General features: G+C 36.7%; 1 protein-coding gene across 1 annotated transcript in view; it reads left to right on the forward strand.

Annotated features, from left to right (window-relative positions):
- FBXL13 (F-box and leucine rich repeat protein 13) overlaps positions 1-19,114 on the forward strand; it is a 69,093-nt gene that overhangs the window by 36,323 nt on the left and 13,656 nt on the right. The window contains exons 12-17 of the mRNA XM_026046426.1: positions 4,802-4,900; positions 5,593-5,710; positions 5,868-6,030; positions 7,793-7,912; positions 9,155-9,281; positions 16,869-16,952. Coding sequence (XP_025902211.1) covers positions 4,802-4,900; positions 5,593-5,710; positions 5,868-6,030; positions 7,793-7,912; positions 9,155-9,281; positions 16,869-16,952 — 711 coding nt within the window. The remainder of the gene's footprint in view (positions 1-4,801; positions 4,901-5,592; positions 5,711-5,867; positions 6,031-7,792; positions 7,913-9,154; positions 9,282-16,868; positions 16,953-19,114) is intronic.

Genomic DNA, 19,114 nt, shown 5'->3' on the forward strand with positions numbered 1-19,114 from the left:
CTATTTTAGAAAGTTTCAAGCATACATGRTATCTGGAACCATATTTCAAACGCAATATAAAATGCTAGACAGTTCAGCAATAACAGTCAGTGAATGTTTTAACAAAGGGCTCCCACACATTTTCCTTTACTAACTGAGAGTATTCTCCAAGCTATAAAATGCATGTGAAATGATAAAGAGATGGGGCCTAAGGATTCTGATGGTTTAATTTTCCATCTAACCYAACCTTTCTGGAGTCAGGGATGAAGGCAGATAAGGAGCAGTCTTGTTCTACCCGCTCTTTGCACCAAGAGCCTGTTCCTGAGAATCATGCTGCAAAGATTGGAAGTATTGTGCAGAAATTTGAAAAGAGGGCTGAGATTAGTGCAGTTAGGAACTACCTCTGAGTTCTTTTTTCAAAATATCCATAATTTTTTTTATTGCAAAAGCAACATTCCTGCTTGTTCCAAAGTGTGATTATGAGCTGCAAGGATTTGCCTCTACAAAGCATGATCTAACACTAGGGAAAAGCAATCATCATCACACAGGAAAACCACAGTCCTCCCTTTTCCAGAGGAGTGTAGTGGTTTTGCTCATCAGCATATTTGAAAAATCTGGGAGGCTTTCCACAGTTTTCTCCATTTTGTGTTTCCCTTGAATTTGAAATAGTGCTTAATGGCCACGACTGAGTACTTAAGTAAACAATTAAAACCAAAAAGAGCATCAAATTGCATAGTGCTGCAGAAAGTGTGTTAACAGGCCAGAATTCCTTCTCTTTTCCTCATTGAATGAGCTTACTCAAAGGGAACATTATAAGGCTAAGGCTGCAGGATTAGTGAGAGAAATATGGTGAAATTATAGTATAAGTATTTAAATTATGCTAAACAATTTCCACTAGCAGCCTATTCTCCCCTTCCTTTAACWTTATAGTTCTTTTTAGATGAGGACATATGTTGCCGGTGGAACTGTAGTTCCACTTTGAACACCTATTTAGGAAATTTATCTGTCATTTGGGTGATTGTGCTCATGATTTTAGAAGTGGAAACTTTAGGGCCAGAACTCTTAAATACTCAGGCAGAAAAGTAGAAAATGAGCACATAGTTTGTAGCCCATACACTGTTGTAGATCATAGAAGACAGTCTTTCCTCTACTTGAGTATCTCGTTGTTTCAGGATAGTAATAGCAAATGAATTATACATGTGAATCTTTTGTATGAAATTTCAGTAATTAAGGTTGGATCCCTATAGCATGGATAGGAAAGATTTTTATGGAAGGATTTTATGGTATTTTCTATAATACCATGATTGTATTACATCCTGCTCAAAATTGCTATTACACCACTACTATTCTCACAGAATTCTCTATAAAGCATTAGATCTCTTCTCTGTGCTGCTTCTGAAATTGAATGTTATGGGTGGATTCCTTCCTACTGTTTGACACAAAACAGCAGAGATTGAGGAGTGGAAAGTACTTGCATGTCATTTATTGACAGACTACATTGAGGCTATAGAACTAAAAAAAGAGATTATGGTGAGATATACTTTCATTTAAATCAGAAGTATGAAACTTTTCAAATAAATTGGATCTTTTGGGATGTGCCAAGATCTATGGCCTACTGATTTCAGACTGGAGCTACTCTGGCCCAAAGAACAGCCCATCTATTGCTGTAGCTTGCAACAGCTGGCTATGATTCTGAAGAGAGCAGAAGCTGGTAATTACTGGGACATAATAAAYATGACCCTTTCCTCCTTTGACATGATGCACTCGTGGGATCCCAGAGGAGCTCCTGGCAAATGGGGAGGCTGCACCAGCATCCCCCATCTGAGAGCTCCTCCAGCTCTGGCTCCATGGCCAGAGTTGTCTTGTTGGCAGCTGCTGTCAAATTCTGGCCTCTTAACACATATCAAGCAGCCSAAAGGACAGAAAATCTGAGCTATGTTGAAGCAATCGTTTACAGTTCCCAATTGCAAACTCATGTAACTGAGGAGTACTTTATTATAAGATACTCCTGTGCTAATCTGTATTTTTAGCATGCAGTTAAGAAATAAAATAGTAATTTATGCTTTAGAGTGTGAACTTCTCCTAAACAAATAATTATGTTTTAAATRGGTTCATTGCAGTGACTTCTCATCCTTTACAGGAAATGAAAGAGCGCATTTATAGAATGGTCTTATTCAGTTATGCAGCTGTTCTGTAGAATTTGATGGGGTCCAAGACTCGTAATGACCTTCAGAGCATCCTGCTTCACAATTGGTTGAAGAAGGAGGTTTAAGCAGTATTTTGTTGATCTGGGGGAAAAAAAAAAAAAAAAAAAAGTAATATTCCCTTCTATAGGTCTTTTGATTTTGATTTTCTGGGTAAGTAGCCTCTTGAGGCAATTATGCAATGGACTGAAATTCCACATGGGCTGAGCAGGCAGTTGTTTAATGAAAACATATGGAAAATTCTGTGTTTCTACACTTCATGTCCAGGAGTGCCCGAAGCGTGCCTAAAAAATCAGTGGGGCTTTAGAAAAGAAACACTGTTCCTTTAAAGCTAAAATGAAATTAAAAGCAATCTGTAGAGTGGTATTATTGGCTGCTTTGGGTTTATTTTTTGGCTCTCATGCAGTGAAACACTAAGTTGCAGCTATTTGTGGTGTCAGATTGCTTTGTTAAGCAAACAGTGTTTTTCCAGAGAAAGATATTAAAAGTCCTTTAAATTGCAGTTAACTTTACTGCAATCCTTACTTCATCCCAGAAGAAGATATGCTTCTTCTACCTCTAAGCATTGTGGAGGGTGATCTAATTACATGCCACCTACTATCTAACCTTTTTAAAAGTGGGATCCCAYTTAATTTTAGGCATCCAACATAAGCTAATGCCTACAAACTACCTTCATTTTTCTATGTAAGAATTCCCTGTTAACTGTAATTCCTCGTCAGCACTTACCTGAACCTGTTGATCCCCAAATTTTGATCTCACAGTTCAGGATAATGGCTAACATTTTCAAAACAAGGGCCTAAAGCAGGGCTTCTCAATCTGCTTTTGTTCTWTTCGAAGACAGTGATATTTTCAGACATTATTCAGAACAATACAAAACYAAACCCAAGATGTAGTGCAACTAATGGTGTCCCTCATTTAAATGTATTTGCACCTGAATTTTAGTTGCCTGGACAGGAGRGATCTTTAATCCTGCTCTCTGTATTTGTGTATCTGTGGTACTCAAGTAGGTAGGTGCTCTTAACAGCTAACACAATTAGTAAAAAAAAATCAAAACAGAAGTCTGTAAGCCCCATACTTTCCTTTGATTAACAGTCATAGAAGTAGGTTCTAAAAAAAGAAAACATACTCATTATGGCATACTTTTGTTAAAATTAGTTCACGAGTGGAGCCTGCAAAGTTCACATTTGGAATCTATGTCTCACAGAGCACCATCCTTTTCTGCTACTTTGTGTCCATGGCCACACAGTGTATGGATTCTTCCTCTTAAGGCAGGACCATTTTTTGGTATCTAAAAAAGTTACAGTTAGCTTTTCTCCCCTTTATTTAAGAGAGGGAATCAACACAGGACACTATTTGAGATCTTTCAAGCTAATACTGAAAACCAGCATATTGCTGCTTCATACCGCTTGGTTGTGGAGCCTCCTGGATCTCCTCCCACTGTTGTTGTTGAGAAACTTGTTTCTCTAATCTATCCAAGCTGTGCCTTATATCCTTACTGTTGTTCTAAGCTCATTTTTCATCGCAGTTTGGCCTGAAATAGCTAAGTCCTATCTACAGACCTTCGTGCAGAATTACTGCTGTGCTGGAACGAGGCCCATGCCTGATAGCTGCGTGACCAGTCAGCTCTTCCAGGCATGTGCATTTGAGAACTGGGAATTTAAACTCCAGAATCTGTTGAAATAGGCCGTTCTCAGGTAGTTTTCCTGCCTGGTGATACTTGGCAGCTATTTGATGTCTAAAAGACATGCTAATAGATCAGGTTCTTATTATCACTGAAAGACAACCTTCTACTCTGAAAATCTTAGAAGTCACATCTCACAGACTCTCAGAAGCTTCATATAGACTGCAGGCACTGGGCTGGAGCACTGAAGACAGGATTACACTGTCCTGCACCTCCAGAAAGACCAGAATTATAGAGCATGGATGGCCACATCACACTTTGTCTTCAGACCTAGCACCCAGCTTTCCATGCCACTCCTCTACCTTCTGGTGGTCACTACCAGGTCGAAAAAAATATTGCCTTCATCATGGTAGCCCTTGTACTGGCTGTTCTGTAGCCATTAAGGCTGAGCCAGCCCTACCCCACCAGGATTTGGCTCTTTCCACTTCTCAGCGCTCTGTCTTTGCAATCTAGCTGCTTTCAGAGCAGCCTCATCCTGGGTTACACAGCTACATGGCATCAGGCTCGACCTTGCACCTGACAGAGGGTCTTTGATGGGACTTGCATCACTCCCTGTTGCCTATCAGATATTTCCTATGATTTTGTTATTTGTAGGGTTAGCACGCTCTCATTTTGCAGGCTGTTACAGATCACTGTAGGGAAAATGTTGGTGCTGCACTTGCTTTGAACTTAAAACATGGGATATTTTGCATCCACACTGCCCGAGCGCCAGTGTGTGCCCSACAGAGTGTGTGCAGATACTGGATATGGATGGTGCTTTCAAAATACTAGAATAATATGGACACCTGTTGGCCTTTTAATGGGATAAATCAAAACATTTCCTGATCAATGAGCATCTTGGTACAAATAATTTTAAATACCAAACATATCTCAAGTCATTTCTGTATATAGTTTTTCTTACAATTGCTGAGATATAAATGTTTTGTTTCTTCCTCAGGTTTCAGTTGATGGCTTCAGAAATATTGCCAATGGCTGCAGTAGGATTCAGAACTTGCTAATCAATGATATGCCAACTCTCACAGACAGATGTATTCAGGTAAGAAATTGAGAATAAATGTGTGTTTTGAGAACTTTTCTGATATTTGAGCTGGGTTATCCTCTCAACCAAATTTAAGGCAAGTTATACACTTGCATACAATTTAGGGAAAGACTTCTCTCCTAAGACACTTTCAAAAAGCTGCTATCTAATTATATTTACAAATCCTGTTAAGAGTCATTTTCAGAAACTTTCAAGTGTCTTTTCTTCTTTTCCCACATAACTATAACTGAAATAAGATCGGTTTATAAATGAGAGAAAACCTTTGTTTTTATGTGTTGTATATAATATATGGGAACAACAATCTGCTATTGATTACTGCACAGAATTCCCCATGCAGTAATTAGCTCTGCCTAAAATATGCAAAACTTAGTGGACCCATGGCATGGGAAAATTTTCTCAGACTACTGCAAAAGTAATTGTTAACTAGATTACAGGCTGATCACAGATGTCAGCTTTATTTCATGCCTCTAGTTGCTTACTTCTTTTTCTTGTGTTCCCAAAGATAATAAATACATACAGAATTTCAATTTTTTTTATTTAGTGCTGACTGTCTAGAAAATCTTGAAAATGATTATAACTTTGTAAGAAATTGTAACATTAGGTATTTTATACAGGACAATTTGTTGATTTTTTTGTTCTGTAGCATATCACAGTTATATGATTGTTGTTTCACCTTTTTCCCCTTAAAGGCTTTGGCTGAAAAATGCGAGCAGATTATGTCTGTTGTCTTTCTTGACTCCCCACATCTATCTGATATAACTTTCAGAGCTCTTGCTGAATGTAAACTGGTCAAGGTCAGCATTGAAGGTAAATATATCTAACAAAATTATTAGGACAGTACATTTTAAAAATCCATCCAATTCATTTGAAGCCAGGAAGAATCCTTTGGCTGATTTCAGTGGCTATTTGGATTGCGATCATAATGTGTCTAATCTGTAACTTGCATCTTTCTATATTTCAACAGGAAATAATCGAATTACTGATTTAAGTTTCAAGTGGATGAGTAAGTGCTGCCCGTACATCAGGCATATTCATATGGTTGATTGCCAGAAGATCACAGATGCTGGGCTGAAGATGATTGCACCGTTGAAGTATATTCTTATACTGAATTTAGCAGACTGCATAAGGTACTTAATCACATCCAGGTTTCTGTAAACCATTTTAAGGAATTTTGTTAATGATAGCTATATTCCTCCTAAGTTCTTTAGCACATCTTTCAGTTTTAAAAGTAAATTCTTTTAATGTTAATACATATGCCTCAGTATTAAAAAAAAAATTTTATGCCTGTAGCTTTTGGCTCCTATAACATATTGTCCAAAGTCCATTCATCGGTGAAGACAAACACTCTAAACATTTAAAAACAATACACCTGTAATATCATAATAATCATGAAATACCCTGTATAATAATATAATATTTATATATATATATAAATATAATATAATAATCATGAAATAACCTGTAATATCATAATAATAATCAAAGGCTGAGAGAGCTGGGCCTGTTCAGCCTGGAGAAGAGGAGGCTGAGGGGGGACCTGATCAGTGTGTATAAATACCTCAAGGGAGGCAGTGAGGAGGAGGGGGSCGGCCTCTTTTCAGTGGTGGCCACCGACAGGACTAGAGGAAATGGCTTCAAACTGAAGCATCGGAAGTTCCACAGGAACTTCCACAGGAAGCATTTCTTCACTGTGAGGGTGACAAAGCACTGGAACAGGCTGCCCAGAGAGGTTGTGGAGTCTCCTTCTTTGGAGATCTTTAAAACCCGCTTGGATGCAGCCCTGTGCCACGTGCTCTAGGTGACCCTGCGTGTGCAGGGGGGTTGGACTCAATGACCTCTGAGGTCCCTTCCAACCTTGGGCATTCTATGAATATAGTACAAGGCAGCTAGAATCACTGCTTATCTTAAAATTTCTGAGGTCTTACTGTGTTCTAGGGATTCTGCATTCATATATAGCTAAACTAGTTTTTGTTCTTCTTGATAAAGATGTGATAACGTTTCTCATAAATGCGCTGAGAAGTCCTGGAGTAGCAGCCATCATGGTGGTGGTTGAGGTGTGCGTTTGGGACAGCTGCCTGAATTCTCTGGTTTAACATTTAGATAGCTGGATTTTCCAGTCTGCGAGCCAAGCGTATGAGGGTGCATTTGTACATGTGTCCACTGTCTGAAATGCTGAATAACTGCTGAATTCCCTTAACAAAACTTTCAAAGCAATTATATAGCTCTTGTAAAAGTCTGTACTATTTTGTAATACTTTGGCAGACCTTTGCAAAAGCTGCAGCCTTAGCAAATTTGTAGATTGTGACAAATCTAAATCTTCTAAAATAGCTCACAAGAAAAGACATGCACACATGAAAAGCAATGATATGCAATGGATTAAGTGAAACACTTTGAGAAAGGAGTCAGGTTAACTCCTCAGTCCATGYATATATGCAGAACAGCTACTACCTACATATGCAACATATCTCTCTTGCTTGTGTGTTAGAAAATAATTTTTCTTTTAAATTATTTGCTTAAAGAAGACATTCATACAAATATTACTCTGAAATGTTTAAACAGGTTTTGGTATTTTCTAGATATATTTTCCATGCTCTGTATTTTGAGGTTTTACCACTTCTTCAAGGATTGCATTTTAGTGGAAGTTCTCATAATCCCCAGTAGACCATTTTTCAGAAGATTCTGATTTCAGCACTTGCAAAGAGTATCTTTCTGATAGAACTGTTAATTCTTCTGATGCCATTTTGGTTTTTAAATACAATTTCTGAATATGACAGTATTATTTCCCCCCTGTCTGCAATGTAGTCTGCTGAATCAAATTTATATTCCACTCTAGGCAGTATGAAAAAATGCATGCTTTGAATTTGAGTATCACTTCTATTTCTGTTTTAGAATTGGTGATGGAGGTATAAAGCCATTTGTAGAAGGTTCTTCAGGTGCTACCCTAAGAGAACTGAATTTGAATAATTGTGTTCGTGTCACTGATGCTTCTGTCATAGAAATAGCACAAAGGTACCTAGTCCAGTACCGTATTCTGGTGTAAGTAGTTGATAGGCTTTTCATATATTCATACATTCATATCTTTAATGTTATAGTTCTCAATATGTTAACAAATGCGTAAAAGTCATACAGAAAATTGTACTAGATTAATTTTAGGCTTTTTTGGCCCTACAAATCTATTAAAATACTCCATCATATGAAAAGGATTATTAAAGTCTGCCCATAGTAGTCAACACCTGTAGCCAGCTAACCTATACATTGGGAAATACCTTCTCTATCTTACTGATGGATCACATCTTACTGATGGATCACATACCTCTTTCATGTATGCGTATCTTTGGGTGGCACACTGGCTGAATTAACGGTTTACTGCTCATTTAAATGCCAGGAGAGTTATTTTGATTGTTTATAAAATAAGTTTCTAATTCCTTTTTTTTTCTTATAAAGCATCTACCCACCAATGAGAAGGATTTAACATAGTGTCGCTCATGGAAAAGATGTGGAATCACATTTTACAAGAATTATGTAGGACTTAATAGATTTCACGTCTACTTCAGAAGAAGATTTAGCAAATCCAAAATGACCTAATAAAATGACCTAATATATGAGCTAATGTAATTCGGAAGTCATATATTTGAAGTACAAAGAAAAATGGTTTTCCTCTACTGAAACACTGAATACTCAAATTGATTATTTGATTTTTGAAACTTTTTACATGACTTTCTACATGAGTTTATGACATTAATGTGTAATGACTTACACATTACACTTACACAAAATAGTACCAGAGAAGGAATTTTCTAAAATTTTAATTTATTCTTTTCTACCTAGAACTCAACACAAATTGCTGCAATATTGGTTCAGAAAATCCTAAGTATTTGATCATACTGATAGAGCGTTCCCTTAACCACTGTGTTCTACCCTTAATCTGTATCCTGAACACAGATCCATTGTTGAGGAATCATGTTTCTGGGCTCTTCTGCTTCAGTTATGGAAATATATGATTGCTGTTCATGGTTTGTAATATTTGTAACGCTTTCCCGTTATGAGTGTAATCTTCAGGAGTGCCTATGTAAGCTAGRTGTCAAAAATATATGTAAAAAATAAATACAGCATAATTCTGTGGGATGAAAGTGCCTATTTTCATAGATCTCCCGAAAATAACTCAGTTATTCTGCAATAACTTATATTTCCTGCGCTGCATTTCCATAACAGAAGTAGAAAGCTGACATTTCTGTTTCTTATTTAATTTAGATGTCACAATTTGACCTACCTAAACCTACGTTACTGTGAAAACGTGACTGATACCGGACTTGAAGCTTTAGGAAATATGTCCTCCTTGATATCCATTGACATCTCTGGAACCAGCATCTCAGATATGGTATAAATATGCTAAAAGAATAATAAATGTGTTTATTACTATCTAGACTTTCTGAAAAGAATACAAATAAAATCCATTTATTTAAAAAGCTGCAAGAATATAAATCAGTGGAGCTGCAATATTATTAAAACATATTTTACAAATATCTATAATACTATATTGATCTATATGTTATCAGTACCCAATAAAAGTTCATTCTCACACTGAACAATATTCAAATTGGACAGTTCTCAGCTTAGAAGTTGGCAAAAGGAGAGAGTTTGGCTGCTGTGAAAGTGAKATGGAAAAAAAATGGAAATAGAAATCTTTTCCTCCAGGATGATTGGGCCTGATGAAAACTGAAGGACTGATATTTTGAAATGTTAAATTTGTAAGAAAGGATGTTTTTCCATGAAATGGATTTTGAGGAGAAGCCTCTAGTGGAGGCASTGTTTTATACCGAGTCTAAGACATAATTGCTAGTGAAAGCAGTGCTGACAAGGTGCCTTCACAGGGTCACGTCGCTAAGACCCTGGAAAGGGCCTTAATGCCAGGGAAAGTGCCAGGTTCAACCTCGCAGCCTCCACATGAGATGTTCTTGGCAGTGCTTTGTGCACAGCAGGCACAGCCAGATCTGCTGTTCCTTTTACATTTGAGGCAGCCTCTTCTCGCCAAACACAGAAATCCGGGAGAAACTTCATGAAGAAAACTATTGTCATATAGAATATTTTCCAGTCACTCTTCTAACAGAATTCTAACCAGGAGCTTCSTTATTTGGCTCTAGCATAGACTTTGTTCAACATCATTAAAAAGCCTTTATCCTTCATGGAGGCCTAAAAATAACAAGTGAAATTAAGTTAAAATAAAAGAGATAGGAAAACAAAAAGAATTTAACTTTTAATGTATTTAAAATATCATAAAATCATTGTTGATTCCATTTCAGAATTTTTTTTGAGTGAAACTTATAGCATGAAGTATTAGAATTCCATTAAAATTCCACAATATTTCAGTGTAAATTTTTTATTTTCCATTTGTCTGCCACAGCTACTCTTTTAAAACACTGTATTGCTTCTTCTTGCAGTTTTCATACAGCACAACCCATGCCCTTGGCAACAATCCAGGTGCTTTTGCTTATGCTGCTTTTTTAAGGCATTTTCTTCTCTCACACAAAGCAGATAAATTAACCCAGTAGATCGACTACTAATCAATCTCATAATTTTCAGTTTATTTGCTGGTATTGTCTGCAATACTGACATTTTTACTGCGCTTAAGTATCTAATGTTCACATGTGCATAATAATAAGTACATTTTTAAATGTTAAGGCATCTTTGAAGAAAGGAAATCTTTATAATTTTTTATAATTAATTACTAGCCACTTTTTTTGTGTTGTGACTTTATTTTTATGTATTTTATTAACATATAAATGAAGTTTATTTAGTGTGCCTTCCAATTCAGTCTTTGTAAACACTGTGACCAAATTGCTCTTAAGAGCATAGTAGAGAACCCAGAGCTTACATGCAATAATCAGTACAATTATCTTGTGCTGATGAGAAACTATAATGTCCATGTGTTCTCCAGCAGCCTGTGTGTCAGATTTCTCTTGCTTTTGCTGTCCTGCTATTTGGAGTTCAGCATTTGTGAAGTTCAGAAAGTGTCTTATCCATCAAGATCAAAGACTATTGATTAAGAAAGGCAAATATCCATAATGACAGTCTCAAGGAAGTATCTGATCTTTTCCAGCTGTTTTTAATGCCAGTTTCCTGACTGCAGTATTGCCTCCCCRTATCTGCTCTTCTATCTTTCTTTATCTTTTGTTTTTGTAGGATGTCAGAATTTAAGTTATTTTTCTTCTGCGTGTATGCAGGCCTTAAGCACTTCATGCAAATGTAAGCCATAGCTTAGCATTCTTCCATATAGGCTTTCCATTAAAACAAATGACAGGATATTTGATATAACTAGTTTAAGAATATTTAAGCCCTAGGATATGCAAACAGTCTCTGAAAATATTAAGATATATTCATATCTACAAAGTCTATATATAATTCTCATCCTTTTAGTTTACATTTCAAAAATATTTCATTCTTTATTAAAACCTGAAAATATTTTGAAAAACAATACACATTATAAAGTCTCAGTAATAGTTACTTTGTTGTTATTATTAACTATGACAGTTATTCTATTTTTATCATTCCCTAAATACTAGAAGTATGTTTCTTAGGATTAGTCTTCTCTTTTAGAGACTTTGTTAGTGAGATGTAGAAATACAAGATTTGCAACCTTAGCTATATTCTTCTTTTTAAAACAAGCACACAATGATGTGCAAGAATATATACTAATTTGAAAGAATTGAATTGAAAGAGATGTTTCCCTTTTTTCCACCTATTTTCCCACTCCTCATTGCTTTCTTTTACCTTTTGCTCTTTTAAACTCCTTGGAATGGAGACTATAGAGTTTGGAAGGTTAGACTGTGAACATTGAAAGCATTTCTATGAATAATAAGTAATATTGTAATTAGAAAACATTTTGATATCGTTACAAAGACATAAAACATCAGCAAGGTTTTTAAACATCTGTTACACATAGGGCCAARACCTATATGCCTTTCTTATAAAAGCAGTCCCAGGGCCTGGGAATTGCTGCTTGCATGCATTAGAGCTTCAGTATAGAAGCTATGTGCAGTAACTAGAGCTGTGGCTTTGGCAACTTTGCTGCAAGTTCTTTGCTGAGGGAATCTGGAGATGTGAAGCTGCTTAGCAAGCCCCATTCTGACCCCAATTGCTAACACATACGGCCTGGACCACCCAGCTGCAGGGGATGTAAAAACTTATTTATTTATAGAAATGTTGGGACATATAAAGAAAGTGTCTGGAGTCAAGTAGGGTCCAGACAGAAAAAGCAAAGCCAGAAACAGTTAAAGTAAATCTGGGGACTCCTGAGCTACATATACACCCTAGCAATAAAAACAAAAGACCAATTATACCCAGTATAGACTCTAGGAAACTTACATTAAGATCAGTGGTGAATTGTGTACAGTATACTAATGAGAGAGAATAAACTGGCCTAAATCATAAAAACGGTAAAATATTTTAAAAACTAAAAGAATCCTGATATACTTTTAAAAATAAATAGAATCTATGAAGATTTTTTTTTTTTTGCCACGGTTGACATTTTCTTCCACAACAGCTCCCAGGCATGAAATTCTTTCGTTTGCTATAATTTAAGGCCCCATTCTGTTTTTTGGCTCAAATGCCTCCTGAAGAATGATCTGTGACATCAAGCATGCAGATAGGCCTGCATGCTGGCTACGTGGTTCTCCTTAAGCTAAGGATAATTTGTACTCATTAGGAATGTTGCAGTAGAGGTTCTATAGATATATACAGTCCTGCTTTCTCTTATTATGTGTTTGTACACAGTGATTCTGTGATCCTGGCTGGCCAGGCTAGAAGATAAATATTCCCTAGTATTTTAATAATAGGCTGCTAAGTGGATAACAGGAAAAAAAAAGAATATATATGTATATATATTTAAAATATGTTTTGGCTTCACAGAGTTAGCCAGGGTAAAAGTGCTTTGTGCCATCAAAGGATTCCAGGTTTTTGGTAACTTCAGTCCAAAGTCTGGTGCCACATTTTGATATTATAAAATTAGACTGGGAGGACTGAGGAAAAGCTTTGTAAAAGATGGGAAGAAAAAGCATTAGCAGATCTACTAGGCATAACCAGCAAGAGACTGTAAAATTTGATTTTCAAAGAAAAGTAAGTGACAAATTACACACATTTCCAAGGCAGGGAAGAGGAAATAGTAAAATACATTGAGTGCAAACTAAATTCTGTCCAATTTACTTAAGGGAATAGCAAAAGAGAGAATGTGGCGTGAAGACCTTGAAGCTTAGGGCACAGAAATAGGAAATATTGGTACATAGACATTAGAGCTGGTGACAGATGTGCTAATACCTTGATTCACAGCTCAAATCAACAGCAATTAAAAGTAGTCAGGATATTGAAAATTGTGCTCAATTTTCTGGAGAACATTTTGTTGCAGTAGAAGCTGTGCTGTCTGAGCTTAGTATCAAGAAATATCCCCAACTGCCTTTCATTATTTCTCATCTGGTCTAGCCACAAAGGGGTAGGTGTAGGAACTGCACAGGCACGCATTGCACAGGAAGTCATGCTGGGGATTTCAGTACTGAGAAAAGAATTTAAAAYAAAGGCTTGTAAAAAGTCTTTTTAAAGAAGTCTGACCAACTTTTTCATGAGCTCAGGTGTTGGTAGCTGCATATCTGGTGTCATCCTTRTGGAGTATTTGCTTAAGGGCTTCCCAATTTCCCTGAAAGGTCTTTGCTATCTGAAATTCAGCTTTTTTCTGACATGTGTGTGTTGTCATTAGCGTCTGTTCTAGCTGGGGTAAAACCAGTTTTGGGTAGGTCTGAGTGGGTTGCAGTTATGCCCTTGATGACAGCACTTGCTSAGACAGTCCTTACGGATCACTCTAGCCTTGGCTTGCTGCTCTGCTTTGGAAACCAGGCTTCTCCTTCAAGTACTTACAGGTGCCTTCACTTTGTGGGCCTCATTGTATGATAATTTTGCCTTCCTTGAAGCAGAAAGACACTGTATGGTGTGAGGAACGGCCTTCCCTTCTAGTGGGCCTGTGCAGCTAATCTGTGCAGAAATCTGAACATTTTAGAGGATAATCCGAGCCATTTTGAATTAAATGGCTCACATATGGAAGGTGGAAGATACCTCTTAAGAGCTGTCTTCCAAGCCTGGAGTCACACTGAGGTCAGTCGGAGTTGGGGAAGGAACAAGAAGTGCCATCTGCCTTTCTCTGGAACAGAAAGGCAAACAGAGATACAGATGCAGAGATGCAGATGCTGACCTTTAACTTTACGAAGGTTCATGTAACTTTACAGGAACCAAAGTCTCAGAAGTTGAAAACAGTACAGCACGTGGTTGTTGTTAGTGTGGGACAAAACGTTCATTGCAGGCTACAGTTGAAAGGCATAGCTTGGCTGCTTGAGGACATAAGTAATAAAAAAAAATGTCTTTTGGTATGCCATAGCCTCAGATAACTTGGGCTCTAGGAAGTGAAGACCCTCACCAGCAGCTTCAGGAAATAGTCGTTTTCTCATCTACATAAACCTATGGAAATGGTAATAAATGATATTCTGCACATGACTCTAGCACATAATAAAGTTGATGAAACCCAATGACAATATATAACTATTGCTTGAAAAAAATCTGCTGTTAATAAGAAATTTATTTTCAAGCTGCTTTCTAAACAGAGAAGGCAATACACGTGCTGTGCAAAAGATGCAGGACAAAGTCTTCCCTTTCTGCATGGCAAGGAAATTTCTCCAAGATTTCTTTATGTTAAAGTGTGTTTTTGGAAGCCCATTAGGATAGRTGAACACATTCTGCATGCTGCGTAGCATCTGTTTTCCTAGCATTAATTTCCAGGAATTCCAATGATAATGTGCTAGCTCAGACCATATCTTTCATAAATGTCTGGAGGCAAAGTCTAGAAGATAAAAGTCTCAGAAATAGGTCAGAATTCTGAATGGGGATCCTTGAGGTTACATATAAGGAAATATTTCTGAATAAATCAGTCGAATRGAATAGTGATAATTGGCTACTTTACAAATATATTAGATTTAAGAATAACTTTTTTTTGTTTTTCAAACAGATTAGGTTTCCTGTGTAGAGCTGGCTTGAATAGGTTTATTGTTGGAAAGGTAAACATTTTGTAGTTTTTCTATATAACTGACAATTATGTTCCTTCTCTTCCRTGTCTTCACTCTCTGCCTTGTCAGATTTGGTCACACTGAATGACCAATGAAACATCTCAGATGACACCTTGAATTTTACTGTAAAAATTAGCTACACATCATAATATATAGTGGTACTATAACTCAGAGTCACTGTAGTCGGATAAAATGATTATAAACTAGCTTTGAATTACTAGCAGGTTTGTCATCATACAGCAAAAAAGAATTTATAATATTCTTTAATTATCGGGTACAATGCAGTGGTGCCATTTCTACAGGAATGAAATCCAGCAAGAAATTATACTCCATAAATTTGCACTCTCAGTTTCTGAGACCATAAGTCTCAGAACTTAAGTTCTGACACAGACTCTTCAGGAATCAAGCACATTGTTGTTTCTTGTCCTGAAAAGGGATGGTTCCGTYGACAAAACCTGGAAATCTGCAGATGTTCATGAAGCTTTTGGAAGCAATGGTCATCATACGGTGGTGTGTGCTGAGAAAAATGCAGATTCCTTTGTTTTCAGAAGTAGACAGGATTGGAAATCTTTTTCATTATTCTACTCTCTTTTTATTCAGCCTGTGAGGTTTCAGGAATTTGCAAAATCTGAACGCCAGCCGCACTCCTCTAACATTAGCGTTACACAGGGCCACATCTGCATTCCAGACGCTATTTACACGTTCTTGTTTGTTCAAGAAGATATTTCCTCTCTGTGTCGTACTGTTGGCTAATTGTAGATAATTTATTAAACATATAGAATAAAGTCTCAACTTTGTATTTCAGTAGAATTTACTTTGTTGATATGAAGCACACAGATAATCTGCTGTGAACGTCAGAATACTTCTTGCAAAATCAAACGTTCAGTTCTTCTCCCGCTCAGAGAGTTTAGGACCAGAACGTGGTCCTGTTTCCTGGTGTACAGGCACAGAAGGAAAGCACAAAGCATCTGCTGATCCTTTTGCACTACTAAAAGAGAGATTTAGCAAAGTTATCACCTCTCTGGTGTCTTGAGTAGGGGTTATTCTCTCACATGAGAATAGAGATGTGGATGTGACCGCACCATTTCAAACACCACTTTCRTGTCTTAGCTGCAGATGTAAGGCTCTTACTTATGGCTACAGCAAATTTCTTCTTTCTACTGGAACAAAACCAGATTTGCATGTGAAATGTTCTTTTTAACYCCAAATTTTGAAAGAAATCTGTAAATATGACTGATTTATGTGCTGTGGAAGTATTCCACATTGTTGCTTTTTATCTGTTTCTTTCTAAGCAGATAAAAAAATACAGTTTTTGCTTTCTCCATTGAGTTATTTTGACATATTGTTAATCTTTGAGTGTGCTTCAAGCAAAAAATGAGGATAAAATGCATGCATTGTGCTGAAGTGAAGGAGTTGCATAAAAGCCATGCATTTATTTATTCCAAATGGAAGCGAATAAAATAAGGCTTACTATTTTAATAGATTCAGATGGGTCCAGGAAAGTCCTTTCTAAAAACCACTTAAGAATCTGACCTTAATTAATCATTAATGAAAACTACTTCCAGTTTGATTGTAACAAAATGCCAAACAATATGGAATTTATTTTTGATGGTGAGAATGGAAACACATTTTTTGTGGGATTTTGGACAATGCACATGCACAACATCTCCAGTCCTTTTCCTTTCTGAAAAAAAAAGATAGTGTTTTGGGGATTTTCTTGAGGATTGCTTTCTAATTTCTTAAAAGGTACTGTAATTTTTAGATAACAGCTTTAATACACAAATTATTTGGATATAATTGACATTTTCACCTATTAAATGTAATTACTATGAGTCGATTTTTAAGTTTGATTTTTCTGGATTTTTTAGGGCTTGGGAGCCCTTGGCTGCAGTGGAAAAATAAAGGAAATTTCTATATCAGAATGCCAGAACGTCAGCGATACTGGGATTCAGGTAAAACTTCACCTCTTTTCTTATTTTTTTCTGGAGACCTCCCAAGTTCTTCAAGTTAACCATCTCCAAAGCAGATCTTGCTTTACTCTGTATGTCATTAACTTCCCTCAGTCATTATTGCCCRTCTCTGCACTCAATCTTACAAATGGTTCTCCCCCTTTATTCCTTCAATTTTATTGTAAGTTTTATAATGAATCTGAATTCTGTCCTTCTGCAGTGATTTGCACATTATCTCCTTTCACTTAATCTCATTTGCTACTTTTTCATTTTAATAAATCTAAAACATGCCAGTGAAATTTTGTGCTTTCACATTGTGTTATGGATTACTCTTTTCCATTTTCAGACTCCTTCTGGCTTTCTTTGTATTCTTTTTAAAGGCAGGGATTTTCCTTTCAGAGACTTGCTTARCTCTTCCTGGCTTAATCTTGTCTCTGTCTGTCCTTATTCCTCATTTTAATTTCTTTCATTTATCTGGTCATGTTTATCTCTGTCTGCTGTGTCTTATTAGCTTCTCTTTCTCTTACATTTGTGTGCAAAAAGGTAAGTTCTGTCAAAATAGAAAACCAAAATGAAATCTGAAGTAAAATGACTGATAATTTTGTTTCTGAAATCATTACAAGCTCCATCAATAAGGTGTCTAGGCAAGAGTAAAATTGCTTCACGCATATCTGTGTTTTGAAACTGGTAACAGACTAAGGCATATTTATGATATTTGGATCACTTTAAGAATGCTAGGCTGAGTCCACCTTAGGAGGAAGGGGTCAAACTCTTCTCAGTGGTGGCCAGAGACAGGACAAGGGGCARTGGGTGCAAGTTGAAACCCAGGCAGCTCCATGTGCATGTGAGGAAGAACTTGTTTGGTGTGAGGGTGCCCGAGCCCTGGCCCAGGCTGCCCAGGGAGGCTGTGGAGTCTCCTTCTCTGGAGATCTTCCAAAGGCGCCTGGATGCCGCCCTGTGCCCCGTGCTCTGGGTGTCCCTGCTGGAGCAGGGGGCTGCTGCTGGAGGTCACTTCCAACCTCATTGCATTATCTCTTATGGACACAGAAATATTTCTCAATACTTTCCTGTAATGATATATTTCTTACAGATTAAAATCATGAAAAATAACAAATCATCTTTAAATGAGAAATGCACGTTCATCCTCTTCAAACCGAGCAGGTTTCTCAGCTATTGTGTGGGAAAAATAACAAAAATCACCATGTAGTTGTTTGAAAAAAAGACTATTTAAAAATCCCATGAGAACATCAAATGCAAATTTTATTCATATGTAATGATGAAACTAAGTCATCTGCTGGAAAATGCTTGAGCTACATGTATGTTAGATAGAATTTGAATTCCTAACTTACTGAAGATCTCATTATGCTCACATTGAGCCAACTGCTGAATTTCACTAAGCACCATTTTCCCAATGTTTTTCTTTCCAAAATGATTATTAAATATTGTGGTTTTGAAAATTAAATATTGGATCTGAACACTGTAAAGCTAGATATCATTCTAAAATGCAAAAGATTAATATGAAACATGTACCTTTTAGTCTTCTGACCTCAGTTGTAGCCTATAAACTTAGACATTTACTAGGGTCAATAATCTTTACAAAGTTATGAGACAGGAAAGTGATTCAAATCTAAAAAGCCAAGCTACAATTTGAAGTTGCTGCGTAAGGAAATATTTAAATTTATATTCATGATAAGTTTTAAACTTACATAGTGACAGATTTTTAACATTTACTACTTCTCTTGAAAACATCGTAGCACTAATACTAATGAACTCTATGTTACAGTGTTTATGATTTTTTATATATTTTGCTTTTTTTGCCAGTGTTAATGATGAAATTTCCCATCCAAGTATTTATCACACTTACACTATGATCACAGCAGTTACTATATATTAAATACAGATTTATAATTTATCTAACATTATCTTGTTTTGGTAAAATCAGTCAATCTGTGTTATTATAATTCTCCTTATGGATAAACCACTGAAGTAGAAACTGGAAGAGATTCTGAGAGGACGCTAGGGAAGAGGAGAGAAATGAAGCACTTCCCAAACAAGGAGCAGCCRGGCAGGCCGGGAACCTGGAAAGGAGGTGGTGGAGGGAGCACGACTGTGGTCTGTGCAGTCCTAAGTGCAAGGGAAAGGATGGATCGGGATCAGCTTCTTGC

The sequence above is a fragment of the Nothoprocta perdicaria genome, unplaced genomic scaffold, assembly GCF_003342845.1.
Source record: "Nothoprocta perdicaria isolate Ctin4 unplaced genomic scaffold, notPer1 scaffold_44, whole genome shotgun sequence".
NCBI classification, from domain to species: domain Eukaryota; kingdom Metazoa; phylum Chordata; class Aves; order Tinamiformes; family Tinamidae; genus Nothoprocta; species Nothoprocta perdicaria.